This window comes from Xenopus laevis, chromosome 8L (genome assembly GCF_017654675.1).
Source record: "Xenopus laevis strain J_2021 chromosome 8L, Xenopus_laevis_v10.1, whole genome shotgun sequence".
Taxonomy (NCBI): domain Eukaryota; kingdom Metazoa; phylum Chordata; class Amphibia; order Anura; family Pipidae; genus Xenopus; species Xenopus laevis.
In genome coordinates, this window is record NC_054385.1 from 14,113,568 (window position 1) to 14,136,175 (window position 22,608).

General features: G+C 43.0%; 1 protein-coding gene across 1 annotated transcript in view; it reads left to right on the plus strand.

Moving 5' to 3' along the window:
- Window positions 1-20,990, plus strand: part of abcd1.L (ATP binding cassette subfamily D member 1 L homeolog) — a 34,246-nt gene extending 13,256 nt beyond the window's left edge. The window contains exons 2-10 of the mRNA XM_018242261.2: window positions 2,331-2,511; window positions 3,643-3,785; window positions 4,237-4,405; window positions 5,236-5,330; window positions 7,573-7,718; window positions 9,122-9,267; window positions 11,832-11,916; window positions 13,753-13,878; window positions 17,637-20,990. Coding sequence (XP_018097750.1) covers window positions 2,331-2,511; window positions 3,643-3,785; window positions 4,237-4,405; window positions 5,236-5,330; window positions 7,573-7,718; window positions 9,122-9,267; window positions 11,832-11,916; window positions 13,753-13,878; window positions 17,637-17,865 — 1,320 coding nt within the window. The 3' untranslated portion in view covers window positions 17,866-20,990. The remainder of the gene's footprint in view (window positions 1-2,330; window positions 2,512-3,642; window positions 3,786-4,236; window positions 4,406-5,235; window positions 5,331-7,572; window positions 7,719-9,121; window positions 9,268-11,831; window positions 11,917-13,752; window positions 13,879-17,636) is intronic.
- Window positions 20,991-22,608: the final 1,618 nt, after the last annotated feature.

Genomic DNA, 22,608 nt, shown 5'->3' on the forward strand with positions numbered 1-22,608 from the left:
GATACACTAACACACTGCCAGTCTATTGTTGTTTGTGTATTATGCCAATACCTTGGGGAGGGAGAGAGAGTGACTTTTGGGTGCTGTTTAGTGTCGCACTGTGTAATCCCCATGTGACCGAGTGTGTCATGGTTCTCTCATCTGTATATGCTGAGCTGGCTGCTAGTTCTGACTTTTTGTATGAATACATTGTAGGGTATGGGAACCTTGCTACATCCTTTAAATGGGAGGTCCTCTTAGTGTTCTCTTTAATTCGGCTCTGTGTCAGAATATGTTCTAATTAGGCAGCTAACGTGTGATTGGTGGTGCAGCGTGCAAAGAGCAGGTTCAAGTTGCCGTGTTTTTTAATTTCCCCATGAAAGCAGCTCTGCCTGTGTTTATATATTGTGGGAATTCGCTCAAATGGTGGTCTCAGCAGTAACTTAGAAAGGCAAGGACTTCCAGGCAACAGAAATCCGAATGTTTATTTCACAATAACTTGTAAAAGAATTAACAGAAACGTACAAGTTCCCGAACAGCCTTTTTAACTGGCCCACTGGCCGCAGATCTCTTGCATTTTTCAGCAATGCTTGGGCTACCTTGTGCCAAGCAGTGTTTGCTCCGGTGCAGAGTGCAGCAGTACCTTGCATGCCAGTGATGAGTAAATGAGCACTACGGGCGAGTAATATTGCACTCATTTAAAGGAGAATTAAGTTTAAATCACTGGAGGGTGCCAAAATATTAGGCATCCCCTAGTGATTAAAATCGATCCGGGTATTTCTGCAGAAGATCCCACATGCCTGGAGAAAAGAAGAAAGAAAAGGAACTTCTGCAGAAATACCCCCCCCCCTCCACCCTGTGACTGAGGCTTTAGTTCTCCTTCAAGGGGGTCGTTCACCTTCAAACAACTAGTTGTTTTAAGATAGATCACCAGAAATAAAACCTTTTTCCAATGACTTTCTATTTTCTATGGATCACCGGTTTTCTAATATTGAAGTGTAAAGTGTCATTTCCACCTTTTAAAGCAGCTCTGGGAGAGGGGGTCGCCGACCCTGTAAACTGTATTAAATTGATCAATTTAGTTGATACATTTCTTATCTTTGTCCCTGCTGAGCAGAATCTCTGGGTTTCATCACAGGCAGCTGTTAGAATTGATACAATAGTTGCTAATACTCCAGAGATTCTGCTGAGAAATGTATCAACTAAATGTTGCAGAATTGTAACAGTTTAGAGTGCGTCTGAATTACTAAACTGCCCCTGAATTACTGAGCTGCGCCTGAATTACTGAGCTGCCACACTCAAACAGCAGAGACAGGAACATTCAAATTTAGAAAAACATTCAAATTTTGAAAAAACATTAAAAATAAATAATGGAAAATAATTGAAAAAAGTCTTTATTTCTGGGGAACAATCTGAAAACAACTGAACAGAAAAAAGTGTTTGGAAGATGAACAGCCCCTTTAATGCCGCAACATTTGTTAATAATAATAATAATAATAATCTCTTGTATATGCTGGCGTCATTGCTGTTATGATTGTGTTTAGTATCATTTATTTATTTTCACCATACACATACTATTTTGTGGCCAACTTGAACAGGCCATCAGGATACCCAGGGATGAACCCTAGGGCTGATATTGTGCCAAAATATGACCAAATATGTGTTGTATTGTACTGAACAACTCGGTGACCTGCAGCTATGTGTCATTGGTTATTCCAAAAAAATGCCAATACATTCATGATTCACTTGGCTCATGCCCTGTTCAGACCTTTGGGATTATAGAATAAGCTTTCAATATATGTCTGCTATCCGATCACCTGCCCCAAATGTGTGGGTAATGTAGGGCTAAAACCAGTTGCATGTGCTGTGGGACCCAGTGACTACACCAATAAGAGCATAGGTTATTAAACTGTGGGTGGCCCCTCTGCAGGGAACAAAGGAGTGAGTGTAGAAGGGTGAGACCTGATTTCCTATACTTGACAGAGTATATTGTAAAGTTCAATAAAGGGATTTTAGAAGCCATCAAGGAGTTTCAGGACCCGCAGTCCGACTGTTTTTATATAGGCCATGGAAATTGGTGGTGACATTAACCCTGCCTGTACCTGAGTATTAAATACAGAAACGGAGTGCTGCTTCCAGTTTATATCTGTTTAGTATCAGGTGCCTCTAGGTGTATAGCCCAAAAACTGCCAAGGGCCCAAAATAGTATCCACAAACAAAACACCAATGGCACATCAGATTCTGTTGAACCAGTGTAGGTTGTTTATTTGCTCATAAAATGGCTGTACCTGAGTATTAAAGGAATTGTTAAGAGTACTGTATTTTTTATTTATCCTCTGCTCCCTTTGCAGGTGGAGATGTCCCTCCTAAGGAAGTGTTATGAAGATCTATCCTCGCAAATTAACCTTATCCTCCTGGAGAGGCTGTGGTATGTGATGCTGGAGCAGTTCCTAATGAAGTATGTGTGGAGCGCGTCGGGTTTGGTTATGGTCGCTGTGCCCATCATTACGGCTACAGGCTATGCTGAAACTGGTAAGCGCATGAATGCTAGGAAGGAGAGCTCAAAATCAAATATTCATTGTCATAATTCCAGTTGGAAAATGCAAAGATTGTTGTGAACTAGAACTCCTAGTAAAAGTCTGGGAATTGCAGTTCATCATAGCTTTCTGACCATGGATTTTAATGTTTCTGTATGCAGTTGTTGTATGGTGTGTGCTTTAAAAGGTGGCCATTGACTCACCGATAATATCATACAAAGCAAATTTTCCTGTGATATTTAGTGCGTGTATGGTGGGAGATGAGACGGAAATCGGCAGAAGACTTGGATATCAGTCGGCTCGTCGATTGGCTGGCTGGAAAATTTTGATTGGCCGCATTTGAAGGCACGTGAACATTGGCCATTGTTAGTGCTGAATTGTCAGATGCAGGTAGAATTCTATTGTTTCTACCTGTATATCTGACAATTCAGCTCTACACCAGTGTATTGAAACAAACAATCTTTCTTGCAAATATCTTTTCCAGGAAAGATCATAATTGTAACGTCTATGGCCACCTTAAGGGTCAGCATTTCCACTGCCAAACCACTGCACAGTGGTTTTAATGTTTTCTATCTGGAATATATCAATTTCTATTTTCAATTTAAATAACCAGACTACAGTCACTTTTTATCCTCATTATACTGACATTCTCAGAACAAAGAAACAAGTTCTTGCTTGGAGTGTATGTGTCGGTGCCAAAGAAGTGCAACCAATACTGATAAATAGCTGGACATTATCAGCAAAGGGCTCTTACTCTGGCCAAAGTCCAAGATAAACAGGTCTTGTTGCACAGTTCATCCAGGGCTGGAAGATCAGAGAACTCAAATGATAAAGCTCCCATTTGTATCAGAACATGATACCTGAACAATATGCCAAGTGGGCTGAGCATTTCCAGGAATGGTCCCTTGTTTGTTGTGACCACATATAATAACAATTTGGCACATAGTGTTTAATAGAATTAGTAACCGTGTCAAGATATATGCTTTCCAGTAAAATATTAAAACAGTATTACAAAACTGTCTTTATGTTTTTGGCAGGATAGTTAAACAATTGTGGAGCTGCCATGTACTTTTCTCTTTTAAGCCTCCAGTCCATTGTGTCCTGTATGTTCAAATTTATTTCACAGATTCAGAGGAGGTGAAAAAAGCTGCAATGGAGATGAAAGAAGAGGAGCTGGTGAGCGATAGAGCCGAAGCCTTTACCACAGCTAGAAACCTGCTGACAGCATCTGCTGATGCCATAGAGAGAGTCATGTCATCCTACAAAGAGGTGGGTTATGGGCTGTCTTCCAGCCTAATGATATAAGGCTTATGGTGGCCATACATTATAAGATCTGCTTGTTTGGCAAGGTCGTCAAATGAGTGGATCTTTCCCCCCAATATGACCACCAAACATGATCGATATCAGGTTAATCCTATCATTTGGTTTTAGGCCAAACAATCTGATTTCAACAACCGGAACGGGAGCTGTCGGGTCAAGGACTGCATCAACTAGCCGATGCAGTCCTCAATCCGATGTGAAAATCAAACCTGTCCGATCAACATCTGGCAGAACTTTTGTCCAGATATACGTTGGGTAGCCCCATAGGAGGGCCCCATACATTGGCAGATGTGATGCCAACTTGGACTCGAATCTGCATCTTAAATCTGCCCATGTATGGCCACCTTTAGGTGCCCTTAATAGCAGCCTTCTTATCTGGAAATATGTGCTTGTGTGGCAGGTGACGGAGCTGGCTGGCTACACGGCAAGGGTTCATGATATGTTTGAGGTATTTGAAGATGTGCATAAAGGCATCTACAAACGACCCGGAGAGTTTGGAGAAGCCGAGTCCAAGAACAGGGACGTCATTCAACATGGAATTCGTATGGAAGGGCCACTCGAGATAAAAGGTATGCAAGGAATGACAGACACATCTGTCAGAACCCAGTGAAAATCAAATCAGGCTGATCAAATCGTTAGGCAATCACAACTTAACACATTTGTTATATAACATTATTAATAGATATGTTAGTACACTGTATTCATCTTCTTGTACTTTGAGTTAATAAGCAAGTTAGAATTACGGGAATTTTTCCACCGCTGGAACACTTGAAAGTCTTGTCATATTTGTGTTTGCTCAAGGGCTCTCCAAAGTATCACTGTTCATATTCTCGGCAATATTTCTCTTAATCTGGAGGCAGTACAGGTGCAGCAATATACAGTGAGCAGCGATCACATTTGAATCCGATGTTCTCTTCCCAAGGCACAGTGGCTGCTTTACAAATAAGTTCACATGATTACATACACTACATGCCTAAAAGTATCTGGGCACCAACTGTCCAACATCTCATTCCCAAGCCAACGAGATTCATATCTCCATATCTCCAAACTTTATATATATATCAGCGCCTATGGCAATAGAGAAAAAAACAAAAAACAAAAAAGTAGAATTTAGATATTGCAACAGCTCATTTGGAGGGGTTTCTGAGGTTACCATAATTTATCTTGATTTACTGATGTATGTAGCCTAGGATATCCAGTTGCACTTATAAAAGAACTGGCAATCATTGGAGGGTGCATCATAGCCAGAGAGGATAGCAGCATGCCTTGATGCACAAATATTTATGAATAGCATTTACAGGTAAATGGACACAGTTTGGGTTTTGCACTGCACATTGCTTTATTAAATCTGCATGTGAAAAGGCACATTAATGTGCTAGTATTGCTAACTCTCTTCCAGGGAAAGTGGTGGACGTGGAGAATGGGATCATATGTGAGAACATCCCGATCGTCACTCCTACAGGAGATGTTGTTGTGGAGCGTCTAAATATTCGGGTGAGTGGCTTAAAAAAAAAGAACCACTTCTATGTTGTTCAGTAAATCTATTGGCATTGTAATGAGGAGTCGTACCTGGAAGGAGCAAATCAGCAGCTTATGTGAGGCCATGTGTGGGCGGCTTTTGGCTAGGGCTAGGATTCTCTGCCTGCCCTGCTGCTCCTCTCGCCTTTCGACCTGTAGGTGGATATTGTCGCAAAATGACACAATTTGGCGCTGAAAATCCGCTCCGTTTGCCTGCACCAGAGCGGAAACAATGCTTTAGAGTGCAGGCAGAGGAAGAGCAGAAGAGCAGCAGGACAGTGGATTCTCCAGCTGTGGAGAAACACAGGCCGAGCTCGAGATCCAACATCTTCTGGCCCTTGCCTTAGTGAATGAGTCCTGCTCTGTTTACAAGGTCCTCATCAGTTTATTTTGAACTGATCAATTTTCTTATCGCTTCCGAGCTGATAATCTCACCTTTCTCTCTGCGCTCTAATCTTTATATGGATGGCAATCTGAAGAGTTGTCACACGTGGATCACGGGGAGACTTTGTATTGTCAGAACATTCTGATCATTGCCCGATATAGTTATCAACAGTCAAGCCTTGATAATACAAATACAAAGTCAAATGTCCAAGGACTTGAACATGTTGGCAGTGAATGACGGTACTACAGTGGATATCTCTCCTTATCTTTGCCCTGATACAACAGTCATGACCTGGGGCAATGGCAGTGCACTTACATGGCCTACTACACATGCTGAGCAAAGCTAGTATTCTCATTACAGCCATCACTATTCATTATTAGGCTTTTGGGGTTCTTAGGCTGATGGAACCCAGGGTATTCTGTAGTGATGATCATATACTGATTGTAGCCAGTGGTAAGTGAGCCAAGCACTACCCATGCTTTTATCTTAGCTTTTAACTTTAAATAGGCAAAGAAAAGTAGATATAATAAAGTACTCCATGTTTTATGTTCTGAGTTGCTGCAAATGTGGAGTTCAGTGCTGATGGTGCTGCAATTAAAGGGGTTGTTCACCTATGAATCAACATTTAGTATGATCTAGAGTGATATTCTGAGACAACTTGCAGTGGTATTCATTTTTTATTATTTGTGTTTTTGGAGTTAATTAGCTTTTTATTCAGCTACTCTCCAGTTTGCAATATCAGCCATCTGGTTTTCCAAATTACCCTAGCAACCATGCTTTGATTTAAGACTGGAAGATGAATAGGAGAGGCCAAAATTGAAAGATGATTAATAAAAAGTAACAATAATTTGTAGCCGTGCAGAGCATTTGTTTTTTTTAGATGGGGTCAGTGACCCACATTTGAAAGCGGGAAAGAGTCAGAAGAAGAAGGCAAATAATTAAATAAATATACAAAACAAATAACGAAGACCAATATAATAGTTGTTAAAAATTATTTATAAAAATGATTTATGACACCTCCAGCTCCGACTACTAATGTAATTTCCATGTTGCTTGAAAAAAGTTAAGTACACAACATACAAAGCATTTTATCACTGCCAAAGTCCAAAGATATAAACCACATCCTTTGGTAATTCTAAATCAAACTAAAAGATAAACTACATACACCAAAAACAACTGAAAAACCTAAAACAGCCTATATATTAATTGATCCTGACATATAGCAGTAATATGTATTGTTCTTAGAAACAGAATTGCTTCTGCCATATCCTCCTTCACAGAAGCTCTTAATTTTGATTTGGTTATTTTCAGTGCTTGTATTTAAAGCTACTAAGACCTGAAGTAGGTACATTTTTGGTCAGATACCCCAAATTGCTTCCGACTCCACAGCTCTGGATGAGCCACCCAAAAAAAAGATCTAGATTGGCTCAGTATAGAACAATATACAGTATTTGCTTACAGTTGGTGCAAACTTCTCAGCCAAAAAACTCCTAACCCTGGTTAAACTTTTGATATGTTCTAGAATGGCAACTTCAAAGCACCTTTTCAGTTGGTCTTCATTATTTTTTTTAATTTTTTATAGTTTTTCAATTATTTGCCTTCTTTTGACAAATCCTCTGTAAGGCTACAAATTTATTTTACTCCTCTTTCTGCCCCTGTTGGATCTGTTTAAATGGTGACCTGTACAAGGCTATAACTAGAGGCACAAGTCAGGACTGTCCCCTACACCCTCACACCCAGCTCTGGCTATGAAAGTACTAACTAATCCTAAATCAAAGTTCATACATTGATAAAAAAGGACATATAATGTTGTATGTTATTTTCCCCTGGCAGGTAGAGGAAGGAATGCATCTTCTGATCACCGGACCCAACGGCTGTGGGAAAAGTTCGCTGTTTAGGATTTTGGGTGGTCTCTGGCCTGCGTACAAAGGTGTCTTGTATAAACCCCCTCCACAGCATATGTTCTATATCCCACAAAGGTAAAATGCATACTAAAACCATTAACCGTGATTCCTCTAGCCTTGCACCTTCACGTAAAAGGCCTATAAACTGTATTCGTGAAATCTTTCATTAGTATAACAGAAACTGGACAAGTGTTTTAGCGCCATCTGCTGGTAGAAATTATGTACAACCATTTCATCTCCAATTGCTTTTGCTAAATGTCTGATTTTAAGGACTGTAACACCTCATCACCCCCAACCTGCTGTACAATTGCAGCTAGCGCTATTGCTAGCATGCAGTGCTGTTTCACTATAAAGGGTTAAAAAATGAAGACCAATTGCAAATTGCCTTAGAATACAATTCCCTGGCCATCATTCTTGATAACAGAAGCTTGCTTGCTGTGGTTGGCTGATTCCTTAGCGATATTAGTCCAGCAAAACTGGAGTACAACTGGTTTGACACTGGTGTCTGATTACCCTCTATCATTTCCCTCTATTATAATGATACAGTATAATGCTATATATCTAATGCTTTATATTTTTGACACCCCTCTAAAAACGCAGGTGCAATTATGCACCTAATTGGGGCTTTTCCCTTCATGGATGATGAGTCGTTTAATAAAGCTTTTAAATAACCATTAAGGTGATACTATTGGCTGATACTATTGGCTCTGTCTGAACACATTGCTTGCTCTATACCCTCTTATTCTACTGCAGGGGTGCCCTTTGTTAGCCTGAGATCTACTCTCAACACCTGGCCCTCATCAGGAAATCTACCTTGATAGGGGGGATCTGCAGAGTAGCCCCCCGTGCTCAGCCCAACGGCCCCGCTCTCCCTCCCTCTGTGCTGCTCTTCTCCTCTCCCTCCCTGCTTGCTGCTCTTCTCCTCTCCCTCCCTTCTTGCTCCTCTTCCCCTCTCCCTCCCTCCATGCTGCTCTTCTCCACTCCCTGCCCTCCCTTCGTTCTTCTCCTCTCCCTCCCTCCCTCCCTTCTGCTCTTCTCCTCTCCCTCCTTCCTGCTTGTCTCTTCTACCTTTCTTCCTCCCTGCTGCTCATCTCTTCTCCCTCCCTCCTGCTTATTTCTTCTACCTTCCTCCCTACCTGCTACTCGTCTCTTCTACCTTCCTCCCTCCCTGCTGCTCGTCTCTTCTCCCTCCCTCCCTCCCTCCCTCCTGCTCGTCCCTGGATCCCTTTGTGCTGCTCTTCTCCCCGCCATTATGCCATCCCTCCTCTTAAGCCCAGCCCACCCCGCCATCGCTCACTCACTCCTGACGCCAGGCCCCAGACCGCAGTCTACCAGGAACTTTGCCGGGATCTACTGGTAGACCGCGATCGACGTCCTGGGCACCTCTGTTCTACTGTATAAGTGAAACAATATGGCAGCTCTCTTCCATATGTATCAGTGCAAATAAAAAAGGAATGTTCTTTGTCGTTTCATTTCAGACCGTACATGTCCGTGGGAACACTGCGGGATCAGGTTATATACCCAGACACAGCCGAGGACATGAGGCAGAAAGGCTTCACTGACAAGAACATGGAGGCCATCCTTAACATAGTGAATTTGAATTATTTGGTGCAAAGAGAAGGAGGTCAGTATTCCTCGGAATTAGCTTAAGCTCCAGGGTATAGCACATACCAGTAGCAGGTGAAACAGTTTGCCTAAATGTCTGATCAGTGCTCCGTGATCCAATTATTTGGTCTCCCAGCCAATCATTAAATGCAGATTTAATCCATATCCTTTATGAGGCAGCATATAGTTGTGTGGATGAGTAAGTGTTATGGCTGCTTTCCTTAGCCCTGAGAATAGCAAAGCTCTCAGTGAGTGTCTGATGGCTACAGGGGTCTTGCTCAGAAATAATTCCCTGTCGGGCTACTGCACGCAAGTGGCACCATCCAGAAGGCTGGGAATTACCATGGTTCACTGACAGCAAATGGGACGAAGAGACAAACTTATAAACTCGAGGCATTTCCCATTAAATTGAATGCACTTATTTGTTTATCATGCTGGGTATGTACCATTCTTTTTATTTTCACCATCTCATTAGCGTATAGGCAGTGAAGAACAGCTGCCCAATAGGAAGGCATGCGGCACCTCATATGCTATCCATCTGTTCACTTTGTGGGCTAGACAATCAGAGAGCACACCCAATAGACCATTCTTAACATAGTGAATCTAAATTATTTAGTGCAAAGAGAAGGTCAGTATTCTTCAGAATTAACACAGCACCAGAGTGTAGCACATACCAGTAACAGGTTAAGAATGTCACACATAAACCAGAGGCCTAAAATTGGTCATAAACCAAAAGATCTTGTATGGCCAGGACACAAGCAGAAGCAGAACTTTGGCCAGCCATGTCACCTGCTCATGGGCCATCAAGTGCATGACCTACAGGGTTCATACAGAATCACTGTCCTCTGTCATGAACTTTTATTCATGGTACAATATGGTCCTTGGCCAGTGCAATCAATGCACCATTCCCAGTCCGATCTGTATCAGGGACAACAGTCCATTCAGCCCGTGGGCCAATCAGGTTGGAGAGTGTTCCTGGTCAGCATTTTGGATTCCAGCTGTCAGAGCATGGACGCCCAGAAGAATAGGAAGGCAACCATAACTATGTGTGGCCCAATGTACAGTCTCAATCCATTGAGTTGGTAAGCCTCAGTTGAAGAGTATACCTGGTCAGTCAGTGTATGGCCACCTTTAGGCAAGGTTTTCCAGCCTGGGGCTTTTTGGTTTACAGCGCTCTGCAGATAATAGAAATTGTAGTTCAAGTCACTGCTTGGACACCTCCATCGCTCAAGTATGATGTTGGTTGGTGTGCGTGCAAGACAGCAGCAATGCAAAGAAATCTGTCTGTGTAACTGCAAAGTATTTTTTTAGTGAAATAGGTGTTTCCTATAAAGTTAACTTACGTGTTTATTTCAGAGAAAGCATGAGTCACTTGTGACTAGGGATGCACCAAATCCAGGATTCAGTTCGGGATTCTGCCTTTTTCAGCAGGATCCTTCTGCCCGGCTGAACCAAATCCTAATTGAGCGAAATCGTGTGACTTTTTGTCACAAACCATCCCTAATTTGCATTTGCAAATTAAGATTTGGTTCGGTATTCGGCTGAATCTTTCGCGAAGGGTTCAGGGGTTCGGCCGAATCCTAAATAGTAGATTTGGTCCATCCCTACATGTGACTGACTGAACATGCCCTTTCACTTCTCTTTTTGGCTCTAAATGTGTTTTTTTTCTGATTCAATAAAAGCAGTTTCCTTCCTTGCACTAGGAATAGCACCAGCATCTTGCCACAAAAGTGATCCTACTTATAATACTTATCTGCCATTGTGGATCCAGACATATGTATATCCCAGTAGTCAGTGCCAGTGCAGGGACTATAGCAAACATACATGTGTTCATTGCTCCTTGGCCTTATCACTCCATATACAGGTATATCTGAGCAATCATATTGTGCTACAAAAGGCCTTATAAACAACCACCGGCGTATGTCAATTTGTTCAGCATCTCCAGTCTTTGTAATTCCAAACGTTGCTACCCAGGTTCATGTACAGCAGAGTATGCAGCCATCATCTTCTGCATCGGCATTCACCTAGATTGGCACAGGGAATGCTTGGTGCTATTATTTAGCCAAATCCTGAACCAGATCACCGGAGGGGGTGATATCACTCCAACTTGCAGTTGACTGAAGTTTATCAGAGCACGAGTCACATGCCTAGGGGCAGCTGGGAAATTGACAATAAGTCTAGCCCCATGTCAGATTTCAAAATTAAATCTAAAAGAATCTGTTTGCTCTTTTGAGAAATGGATTTCAGTGCAGGAGCAACACTATTAACTGATGCGTTTTGAAAAAACAGTATTCCTTTAAGAGACTGAAACGAAAGATAGCAGGCGTAAAGAGAAGTGTCCCTGATTAGAGGCAATTCACATGCAGTCGCACAATAGCCACACGGGTGCAGAAAGGAATGGTGACATATGGGATTACATATTTTCCAAGTAAAATGGTACTAATCCGAGGCCCCAGGCATCAGTGGCTTCTAATGTGTCACGCTTGTTTATGCACGCTCCATTGAACACCCGCTAACAAGAAATGGATATTTCTAATAACTATGCCTGTACCTGCCTTAATTGCTCTCTGTTTTCGTGCCCAGGCTGGGACTCCGTGAGCGACTGGAAGGATGTGCTCTCCGGCGGGGAGAAGCAAAGAGTCGGCATGGCTAGGATGTTTTATCACAAGTAAGATGTGCCTTTCTCCTCCTAAAGCCTTCTCTTTAAAGGAGAACTAAACCCTAAAAATGAATATGGCTAAAAATGCCATTTTATATACTGAACTTATTGCACGAGGCTAAAGTTTCAGCTTGTCAATAGCAGCAATGATCCAGGACTTCAAACTTGTCACAGGGGGTCACCATCTTGGAAAGTGTCTGTGACACTCACATGCTCAGTGGGCTCTGAGCAGATGTTGAGAAGCTAAGCTTAGGGCTCGTCACTAATTATCCAGCAGAAAATGAGCTTCCCCTGTAATATAAGCTGATGCTACAGGCCTGATTATTAAATTCTGATGCTAATTGCACTGGTTTCTGTGCTGCCATGTAGTAATTATCTGTATTAATTACCAATCAGCCTTATATTGTGACATTTCTATTCTATGTGTACTGTATATTGTGAGTGGGTCCCTAAGCTCAGTAAGTGACAGCAGCACAGAGCATGTGCAGTGAATCAACAGAAAAGAGGATGGGGAGCTACTGGGGCATCTTTGGAGACACAGATCTTTACTGCTAAAGGGCTGTGGTTGTCTTGGGCTGGTACAGAAGCCCAAAACATAATGTACAACATTTCTAGCTACTTCTATAGTTAGGCTTTAGGGTAAGGACACACGAGGAGATTCAGGGAGATTTTGTCGCCTGGCTACTAATCGCCTTGTCTTTTGAGCAACTATCTCCCTGAACTGCCTCAGCGTTTTTCCCCATAGGCTACAATGAAAAGTCGCCTGCGCTAATGCACACACGGTGATGCGTTTTCATTAGTTGCCCAAAGTTTCCTCAGTGAGGCAATTTCAGGCAACTATTGAAAACGCATCGCCGTGTGTGCATTAGCGCAGGCGACTTTTCATTGTAGCCTATGGGGAAAAACGCTGAGGCAGTTCAGGGAGATAGTTGCTCAAAAGACAAGGCGATTAGTAGCCAGGCGACAAAATCTCCCTGAATCTCCTCGTGTGTCCTTACCCTTAGTTCTCTTTTAACCCATAGAGGGGGAAAAATAAACTTGAATGTAAATGACCTACATTCAAGGGGATTAAAACTAGGAGGGTTAGTTCATAGGTTGAGAGATTAGATATATATTGGCCCTGCTCTTTTTTGGAAATGTCACACTGGGAAAAGCTATCCATGCATCAGCCAATTAATTATCCCCAAACACGGATTCCTTTATGCTGACCTTCAGTTATAGATCAAAGGATAATTTAACAGTGACGTGGAAGTAAGTTCTCTTGGGGCTCATTTAGCAAATATTTGCATCTGGGTCATTGCTGAACCTTGAACCCACCAGAGCTCTCTAACTTGTTCATGTATATGACATGCCAGTTGGGGGGCTGGGGAGAGAATGCCTACAGGCTTTCTCCCACTGAACCCAGACAGTGCTGTATTTATGGGGAAAAGTGCAGATCCTAGACTGGTTTTGCACTTAGCACTCTGGTAAAGGATGCAGAAGCCTTCTCACTTGGATCGGTTGCTTACATAAATATGACACAAGGGGAGCCCAAAATGTTACCCTTCTATGGGACCCACAGTGTCAAAATGGTTTTTTTGACGGCAGCCCTAATCAGGGAAGCGCTTTCTGCATGAATTGTCAGTGATCCCCCTAATATGCTGATTTTTGCACAATTTGGCATTTGCAAAACAGACTTCTGAGACCCTCTGTTGTCGATTGGCTAAATGTGTATCACACTGACCATTTATGAGCTGCTTTATGATGAACATTTATACTAGCAATGAGACGTTGCACTTATATGGTTGGCAATGGGAACTGCATGGGGATTAATGTTAGCTATTTTGCCCTGTGTATTCCCCGCAGGCCCAAATATGCCCTCCTGGATGAGTGCACAAGCGCGGTGAGCATAGACGTAGAAGGCAAGATCTTCCAGGCTGCAAAGGATGCTGGGATAGCTCTGCTGTCAATCACTCACAGGCCTTCTCTTTGGTAAGAACCTGAACTCTGAATATTTTTATTTATGGAGATTAACCTTTTACACTGATTTATACACAGCGGTTTCAAAAGAGAAGCAAGAAATGTGCCCATTGTGGTGTTCAGGTCATGTGCCCCATTGCGAGTCAACTCCAGACTTCCCTTTCTGTTAAGTGTGCAGCAGTGCTATGGGTAGAAGTGCACCGGGGAAGTAAATGGAGACCACGGGTCAGACACGTGATTCCGTCATACCCTGTCCAGCCGTCAGTTAGTTCCCAGTCTGCTAATATCACTCACAGGGGAAATACATACATATTACTTTCTGTACAGGCACTCTCCTATTCATATTCCAGTCTCTTATTCAAATCGGTGCAATGGTTGCAGGGGTAATTTGGACCCTAACCAACCAGATTTCTGAAATTATAAACTGAAGAGCTGCTGATTAAAAAAAAAACGTAATAATGCAAAAAGCACAAATAATAAAAAATGAAAACGATGAGAACTGTTCTATGCACACATCCTCGTGGTTTGCAGTCTATTCAAGGGATTGTAAAAGGCAGAGAGGCCCTACTTTTAATGATGTCTGTCCATGAGGTATGCTAATTACTGTGAAAGCCCAGGAAATGCCCATTCATTTAAGCATGTAATTACCACAAAATTAGCATTACAAGCAGAGAGAGAAAAATGTGCATTGAAAATATGTGAAGGGCTCAAGATATTTTAGACTCTTTAGATTTACTGAAGGAACCTGTTTTCCTAGATTGCATGAAGATATTTCGAGTGCTTAAAATATAGCAGTTATCTATAGCAGCCAATCCAGTTCTTGTTTACATTATTCTAACTACACTAGAGAGACCAATACTATTGATTGGTTGTTCGCCTTTAAATTAACATTTAATATGATGTAGCGAGTCGAATTGAAATTGGTTTTCATTTTTATTAATTGTGGTTTTTGCGTTATTTAGCTTTTTATTCAGCAGCTCTCCGGTTTGCATTTTCAACTGTCTGGCTGCTAGGGTCCAAATTCCCCTAGCAACATGCAATGATTTGAATAAGACACAGGAATATGAATAGGAGAGGCCTGAATAGAAAGAGGAGTAATAAAAAGTAGCAATAACAATACACTTGTAGCCTTATAGAGCATTTGTTTTAGATGGGGTCAGTGACCCCCCCTTGAAAGCTGGAAAGAGTCAGCAGGAGATTAAAAAACTATAAAAAAATGAAGGCTAATTCAAAAATAGCTTAGAAGTGGCTACTCTATAACATATTAAACGTTAATTGAAAGGCAAACCAGCCCTTTAATTCACTGCAACACATTTACATCACGCTACTCCTGATCACTGGCACCATAGACACCAGCCTTCCGGTTTCTTTTATATAGAAAATACAGCCCTGCCAGTAAATTTTATTTAAACTAGTGCCTGTCATTAACATTTGGTGCGGTGTCTTACGAGGAAGTGGTTCGCTGCGTACCCAGATGGATCTGGCGGTTGCTAGGAGAACCCCCCTTCACGGTGCAATTTAAGGCATTTGTGGGAGCCCCTCGTCGTAGTCCCTGCTTGTGAAAGAGTTTGTGTTTGGCCTTTCATAGATGAGTTTATGGAGACTCATCCTTAATGAACTAAGTCAGTGTTCCGAGGCCTCATATTGTCCTTTATTTATTACGTAGGGGAAAAAAAGTCATTTTGTTAACCTCTTTGTGACCAGAGCCGCCCCACAGATTCCTCTGATATCAACAGGGTTAAGTGAGACAATTCCATTAAACAAGAGAAACACTGCCAGCCTCAACTATGTGACCTCCGGCTAGCTTTTCTGCCCTGGCCCTGGTCCCCCTTTTCTTGTCACAGATGGGGGAATTGGATGGCGTCCAGCTCTGGGCCCCACGATGAGGCTTTGCACACAAAGGGCCCTTGTACTCTCCTCCTCTGCAGTCTGGCCACTGACATTCAGCACACAGACAAGGCCACAAAAGGAAAGAAGGAGATAAGGAAATTTCAGCAGCGGCTTTCTCTCCACCAATAGCTGGCACGCATTGTCCTACCCTCTATGGGTCGGCTTTGACATCACTGTGTCAAAAGGGGAGCTCCATTTGCAATTTTAAAGGGAACTATACCCATCTGAACCTTTCTGGATACATCTAACCATTGCGCTGTACCGGCATTCTAGATGTTGCACTGGGTTTTGCAAGCTTACACCTGTCACCAAACCTGCTTAAAGGGATACTGTCTTGGGAAAAAATGTTTCTTTCAAAACACATCAGTTAATAGTGTTGCTCCAGCCGAATTCTGCACTGAAATCTGTTTCTCAAAAGAGCAAACAGATTTTTAATATTTCATTTTAGAATCTGACATGGGGCTAGACATATTGTCAATTTCCCAGCTGCCCCCAGTCATGTGACTTGTGCTCTGATAAACTTCAATCACTCTTTACTGCTGTACTGCAAGTTGGAGTGATATCACCCCCTCCCTTCCCCCCCCAGCAGCCTAACAAAAGAACAATGGGAAGGTAACCAGATAGCAGCTCCCTAAAGGTGGCCATAGACGTGCAGATTTAAAGGAGAAGGAAACCTCCTCGGCGCTAACCCCCCACCCCCCCTCCCGTGTGTTGCCCCCCCTCCCTCCTCCCCCCTGGCCTACCCCTCCCGATGGCAAATGCCCCTAACTTGTTACTTACCCTTCTGCGCAGGTCCAGTCCAGGGAGTTCACAGGCGACATCTTCTTCCACGCGATCTTCTTCCTCCTTTGACCGGCGTTTTGGCGCATGCGCAGTAGGATCATTTCGTCGGTACGGATCTACTGCGCATGCGCCAAAAGTCACGCGCATGCGCAGTAGATCGTACCGGCGAAATGATCCTACTGCGCATGCGCCGGTCAAAGGAGGAAGAAGATCGCGTGGAAGAAGATGTCGCCTGTGAACTCCCTGGACTGGACCTGCGCAGAAGGGTAAGTAACAAGTTAGGGGCATTTGCCCAGCGGGAGGGGTAGGCCAGGGGGGGGGAGGAGGGAGGGGGGGCAATACACGGGAGGGGGAGGGGGGTTAGCGCCGACGAGGTTTCCTTCCCCTTTAACTTCCTATAGGACGAACGATCGTTTGGTGCCATCTCTCGACCTGCCACTAACCTTTTAGATCTAATAAAGTAGTAAAAGAACAGATCAGATGATGTTCTGCCCCTGACAGCAATCGTACGAAAGTTAGGTCCAACAAAAGCTGTTGACTGTCTCCCACTGAAATCATCAGATTGGCAATACATACAGAGATATTATCGGTAGCAGACAGAAATTTTCTAACCTGTCTGAACGACCGATCGCCATAGCATGAAAATTGTCAGCACACTCCACACACCGCCGGAAATCGTACAAAGCGAAGATTCGTACGATCAAATCTTTGCGTCTATGGCCATCTTAACACAAGATAACAGCTGCCTGGTAGATCTAAGAACGGCACTCCATAGCAAAATCCAGGTCCCACTGTGACACATTGTTACATTGAGTAGGGGAAACGACAGCCTGCCAGAAAGCAGTTCCATCCTAAAGTGCTGGCTCTTTCTGAAAGCACATGACCAGGCAAAATGACCTGAGATGCACCTACACACCAATATTACAACTAAAAAGAATACATTTGCTGGTTCAGGAATGCAATTTTATATTGTAGAGTGAATTATTAGCAGTGTAAACAGTGTAATTTAGAAAGAAAAACTACATCATAAAACTCATGACAGATTCCTAAGAAATTCACTCTTTAGTTACTTCTCTGCCCTTCACCTTCTCTTGTAGGAAGTACCACACCCACCTGCTGCAGTTTGACGGGGAAGGAGGCTGGAAGTTCGAGAAACTGGACACAGCAGCCCGACTGTCGCTCACCGAGGAAAAGCAGCGGCTGGAGCAGCAACTGGCGGGCGTTCCCAAGATGCAGCATCGACTGAGCGAACTCTGCCACCTCCTGGGGGAAGATTCCGAAGTAGCTGACGCCGAAGGAATTGTCAGCTCTGAACAGGATGAGTAAGGACTCTGCTCGCTTACGCAGTTAGTGGGTTACGCCATTTCTGTTGACCCCACTGTTCAGCGGGTACAACCGTTAAACCTATTATCTGTAGTACTGTCACACCTTCAAGAAGGCCCGTGGAGTTCAGCGTGTATAATGCTGACTCCATAATAGTGCCACATTGTTGCGGGCTCCTATAGAAGAAGTAAATACATGCACTTTTTGGTGACTGAATGTGTTCTTGCTGTTGCTGGGTCAGCTCTACGCAGGCCACCTTCTCCCTGTGATTGTAGCGCGCCTTAGTTATTAGCCCAGCTAATGTGAATGAAGTGCTCTTGCCATGTGTACAGGTTCCCTGTGTGTGACACTTATACTGCAGGAAAAGGATATTAACCGCCTCACTGCCAAGGCCAGCTTCCCTTAGATCCATATCTCATATAAGGCTGACGGGTGACTCGTTGTCTTGAGAATCCTGGACAGCCAAGATGGGCAGTAGCAGATCTGGTGCTATAGTTAATCATGTAGGTATACAGTAATCTTCAGTTAAAATCACACACACACAATCACCTTGTTGTTATGAATGAAGCATCTTTGCTTGGCTAATGATGCTGGGCTCCTCTTTACTATATTTTGGCCTATCCGAGTTTCCAGACAGTTGGATTCTACAAACTGCAACATCGAAAAGGCTGTAGGTTGGCCATTTCTGACATATTCATTGAATCATATTTATGTCACGTGACACGAGGACTCTGAGAAACATTGGCGTTAAATGCTGAAAATTCCAGTGGGGACGGGAGGTGCCAGTAAATGATTTGGCACATTGACCATGCACTGGCAGTAATTCAGGGCAATTTGTTGAGTTGTATAAGAAGAAACAGTAGGCAATACAGTAATTGGAAGCTCCTCTGAATTGTACTATGTAGATGTTGCTTTCTGCTCGTCAAAGACTAGAGGCACATGGCCAGACCACCCTGCATGGTTATAGATAATATTGCTAGCTAAAAAATCCAGGAATTTTGGGAACAGCAATACAGTCAGACAGAGCAGAGATCCATAACTTATATGAATGGCATGCTTCAGTGGTGTTCATGTCCTTCCTAAGCAAACTGAATACCAGAAATAGTCCCTGTGTCTGAAAGGCAGTGCTTCCTCATCATCTTCCTCATTTTGCTGGTTGCTTGGTTACAGATTATTTGTTTAATGAAGGAATTACAGCTCATTCTATGACCTAACCAAACAAGTGGATCTCGGTGTACATGGTCAGCTTGAGAACATTGAGGCTCATTTATCAACACTGGGCTGTTTACCCATGGGCAGTAACCTATAGCAACCAATCAGTGAGTGGCTTTTTTTCAGCGAGTTGCAGGTAGAACAACAAATGCAACAATTTGATTGGTTGCCATGGGTTACTGAAATTTGCCCAGTGTTGATAAATGACCCCCATTGTGTTTATGGCATCTTTGCAGTTATGGGATCCATTACCCCCAAATGCTTAGAGCCTGGGATTTTTCACATAACAGGTGTTTGAAATAGAATAATACGGCAGAAGGCAATATCCAGTATCTGAACTTTATGGATAATGGGTCTCAGGATAACAGATTCCATACTACTAAAAATAGAAAATATAATGGCATGGCTTATTATATGCCCTGAATCTCCCTGTATGTTTGTATGTTGAAGTGCCAGCTTACGTTTAGACAGCATACAGTACAGTAGGAGGCAGCTATAGTATATTTCCCCCTGGTTGCGTGGCAGAATTATTTACCGTTCTGCACATTCCTCTGGCTTTGACTCTTTGTTTCCATACATTAACCCATAAAGCTTTTAACAATCCAGTTCCAGGAGCCACTCGTTTTAAGAAGGCATAGTATGAACTTTTAGCGCAAGTAAAATACAAAGACATGGCTTTTACAATTATGCCCACAACTGTAATTGATTGGCCTGACTCCATGCCTATTAGCCATGCATTGCAGTAGAACATATTTAAATGGATCTTATTCTTCCCAGGAGGTCTGTACCAACAGCGTGGAGACCAATGCTACTTTTGGGAGAGACCTGTAGCTGCCCATACACAAACAAACAATAACATCTGATTTGGCAACACCACCCTGTTGGTTGAACTAATGACCCATCACATAGGAACCCAGTACAGACCAGTCAGGGAGACAGTCACATACACAGCCCAGTGATCTCTTCCTTTGCTCATATTTTCCAATCTTCCCCATCAATAACTTACCCAGCCAAATGTTGTCTTCTTGCCATACACAGGCCAATAAACTGCCAATTTAGCTAGTGGCTGAGATAGCAGCTGGCAAAGGACGGTTTTAGGCATGGTATGACATGGAGCTGACAGCAAGTCAACGCTAGAGCTTTAAATCTGATATGTTCCCTTTGTGTCATTCCCAGAATCGTGTGTAAAATTATTTACCTGCGGCTCACCTTTTGTGCTTGCAGGTTTATAAATATGAATTTATTTCTGGCAGATGGATTGGCAGGTACGGTCGCATTTCCTTGCCCTGAGGCAGCAAAGCCAAATACCGTGGAATGTGACTTGTGCACTCAGCCAGGAAGCTAGCAAGGTAGAACGTGGTGCACTGACAGAACCTGGACAGGGGCCCCTAGTGCTACTGCTTCCATGGCACGAGAAAAAATAGGCCCTGGCAATTCAGTTACACAGCAGCCAAAACAACAGGCCCAATAAATAGTGTCTGTCTATGGCATCTTACAGCAGCCCCTACAGATTATAAAACTGCCAGTCCAGGCCAGCCTATGGCACCCACCCACTGCAGCTCTTATTTGTGTGGGTGAATAGTCTTCTTTTTTTGATATATATAAGAATGGGGTAGGGGGTACAGAAATCAGAAAAGGGGTGATGGTTAAATGTCACATCATATATATACAGTTGACAGGATTATGTATTTGTTTCCTTGATAAGTTGAGTTTGTTTAACAATTATACAGGTAGTTTCTCACAATGCTAGCGGTCTTCTTATGAAATTCTAACCGGGCATTTTGTTTCTAGACAATGCGCATGTGAACTGTTCCAAAAATGTATTATATTTATGATTGATTTACATTTCTAGTTAATCTCAGTGTTTCCCTGTCTGTCTCCTTTATTCAGTAAACACCTTTTGTGTTTCTGTGTAACATTTCACTGGTTTTTCCATTCCTCACATGGTGGGTTAAGTGGTGGGAGAGAGGAAGGGTGGTTAGTATGAGTAGGTGGTGAGGGTGGAGGAGATGGGGTAAAGAAATGAGGAATGGGAAGTGGTAAAGAGATGGAGAGAGTGGGGATATTTAAGAAGTGTGAAGGCTGGATGGAGGCTGTTTGGTCTCTTTTATTCTGTATTCATTACGTTCTATTTGTCCGATTCTCTGTATAGGACCCATAGCATCCACTTGGCCGTAAATTTTGTAGCCTGTTCTGGTGTTGTTGTTGAGAGTTCTTCGAATTTATATAGTTTGTTTATTTTGTTTATCCAAGCTTGGGTCTTGGGGGGTTGCTCCTATATCCATTTTGCAGGTATCAGCCGTTTAGCTGCATTTAATAGTTGAGGTTCTATGGTCGACAGAAAGTGAGATATTGGTTTATTCAAATTGAATAATAATGTGTAGGTCGGGTCGTCCGGTATTGTGCATTTGACTACTTTTTCCGAGATGTCCCTGATGTGTTGCCAGAATGGTCAAAATTTGGGACATTCCCAAAATATATGCAGTAGTGTCCCCTTTGTCTGATGGCATCTCCAGCATCTGTCTGTGGTTGCCGGCCAAATCTTGTGGAGCCTGGTCAGGGTAAGGTACCACCTTGTGAGTATTTTGTAATTGGTTTCCTTTATTCGGCAGCATCTGGAACTGTCCATCAGCATACGGATTATGATGCTCGTCTGTGGTTCTTCCAGGTCACTGCCTAGATCTCTGGAGATACCTCAGTTGCCACAGGTTGTTTGGTGCTTGAAGGGTTTTGTATAGTGTGGATAGGGTTCTTATGGGAGGTTGGTCTGTGGAGCATAAGACCTCGAATGGGAGCAGTGGTCGGCTAAATGCTTGCGCTCCTCCTAGACTGTGGTAGTAGTCTTGTATTTGGGATAGTGCATATAGATAGTTGTCTGTTTTGTCCTGGCTTTTCTTTGGAGATGAGTCTCCTGTCCTCTAGAAAATGAATCAATTGAATCATAAATCAGCCATTTGTGATATCTCGTGTTGCCCATTCCAGGTAGAAAAGCTGGGTTGTTTATTATTGGTAGCAGTGGGGACAGGTATTTAAGCAGCTCATATTTATTTCTGATCTTGTCCCACAGTCCTATAGTAGAGGCGAGCTGAATAGTCTTCTATATTGTCTGCCAGTTCCGCAAATGGCAAGTTTGTTACCTGGTTACATCCATCTAGGGCCACAGACTTAGCTTACTCCCTAGCTACACTCTCTGGTTTCCAAGAGGCCTGTATGGTGTCAGTTATTCATTTCTTATTTTCAAAGTCTACATGCATTTCAGCAACACTAAATAGCACCTCCTCCCACAGACCAGAATTCTCAGACAGCCTAAAATGTGCATAGACCTACCTAGACAATAGTCTGCAACTTTAAGGGTCCATTACTGCTTCTATGCCACAGAATGGGCCACCTTTTATACCGCTCTAACCCCTGGTGTCACCATAGCCTATATAGAATTATAAATATATATATAAATGTTAGAAGAAGAAGAAGACCATTTAGCCCCAGCCAGCCACTGGTTTTTCAGGAATATGGCTCTGAGCAGCAGAAGGCAAG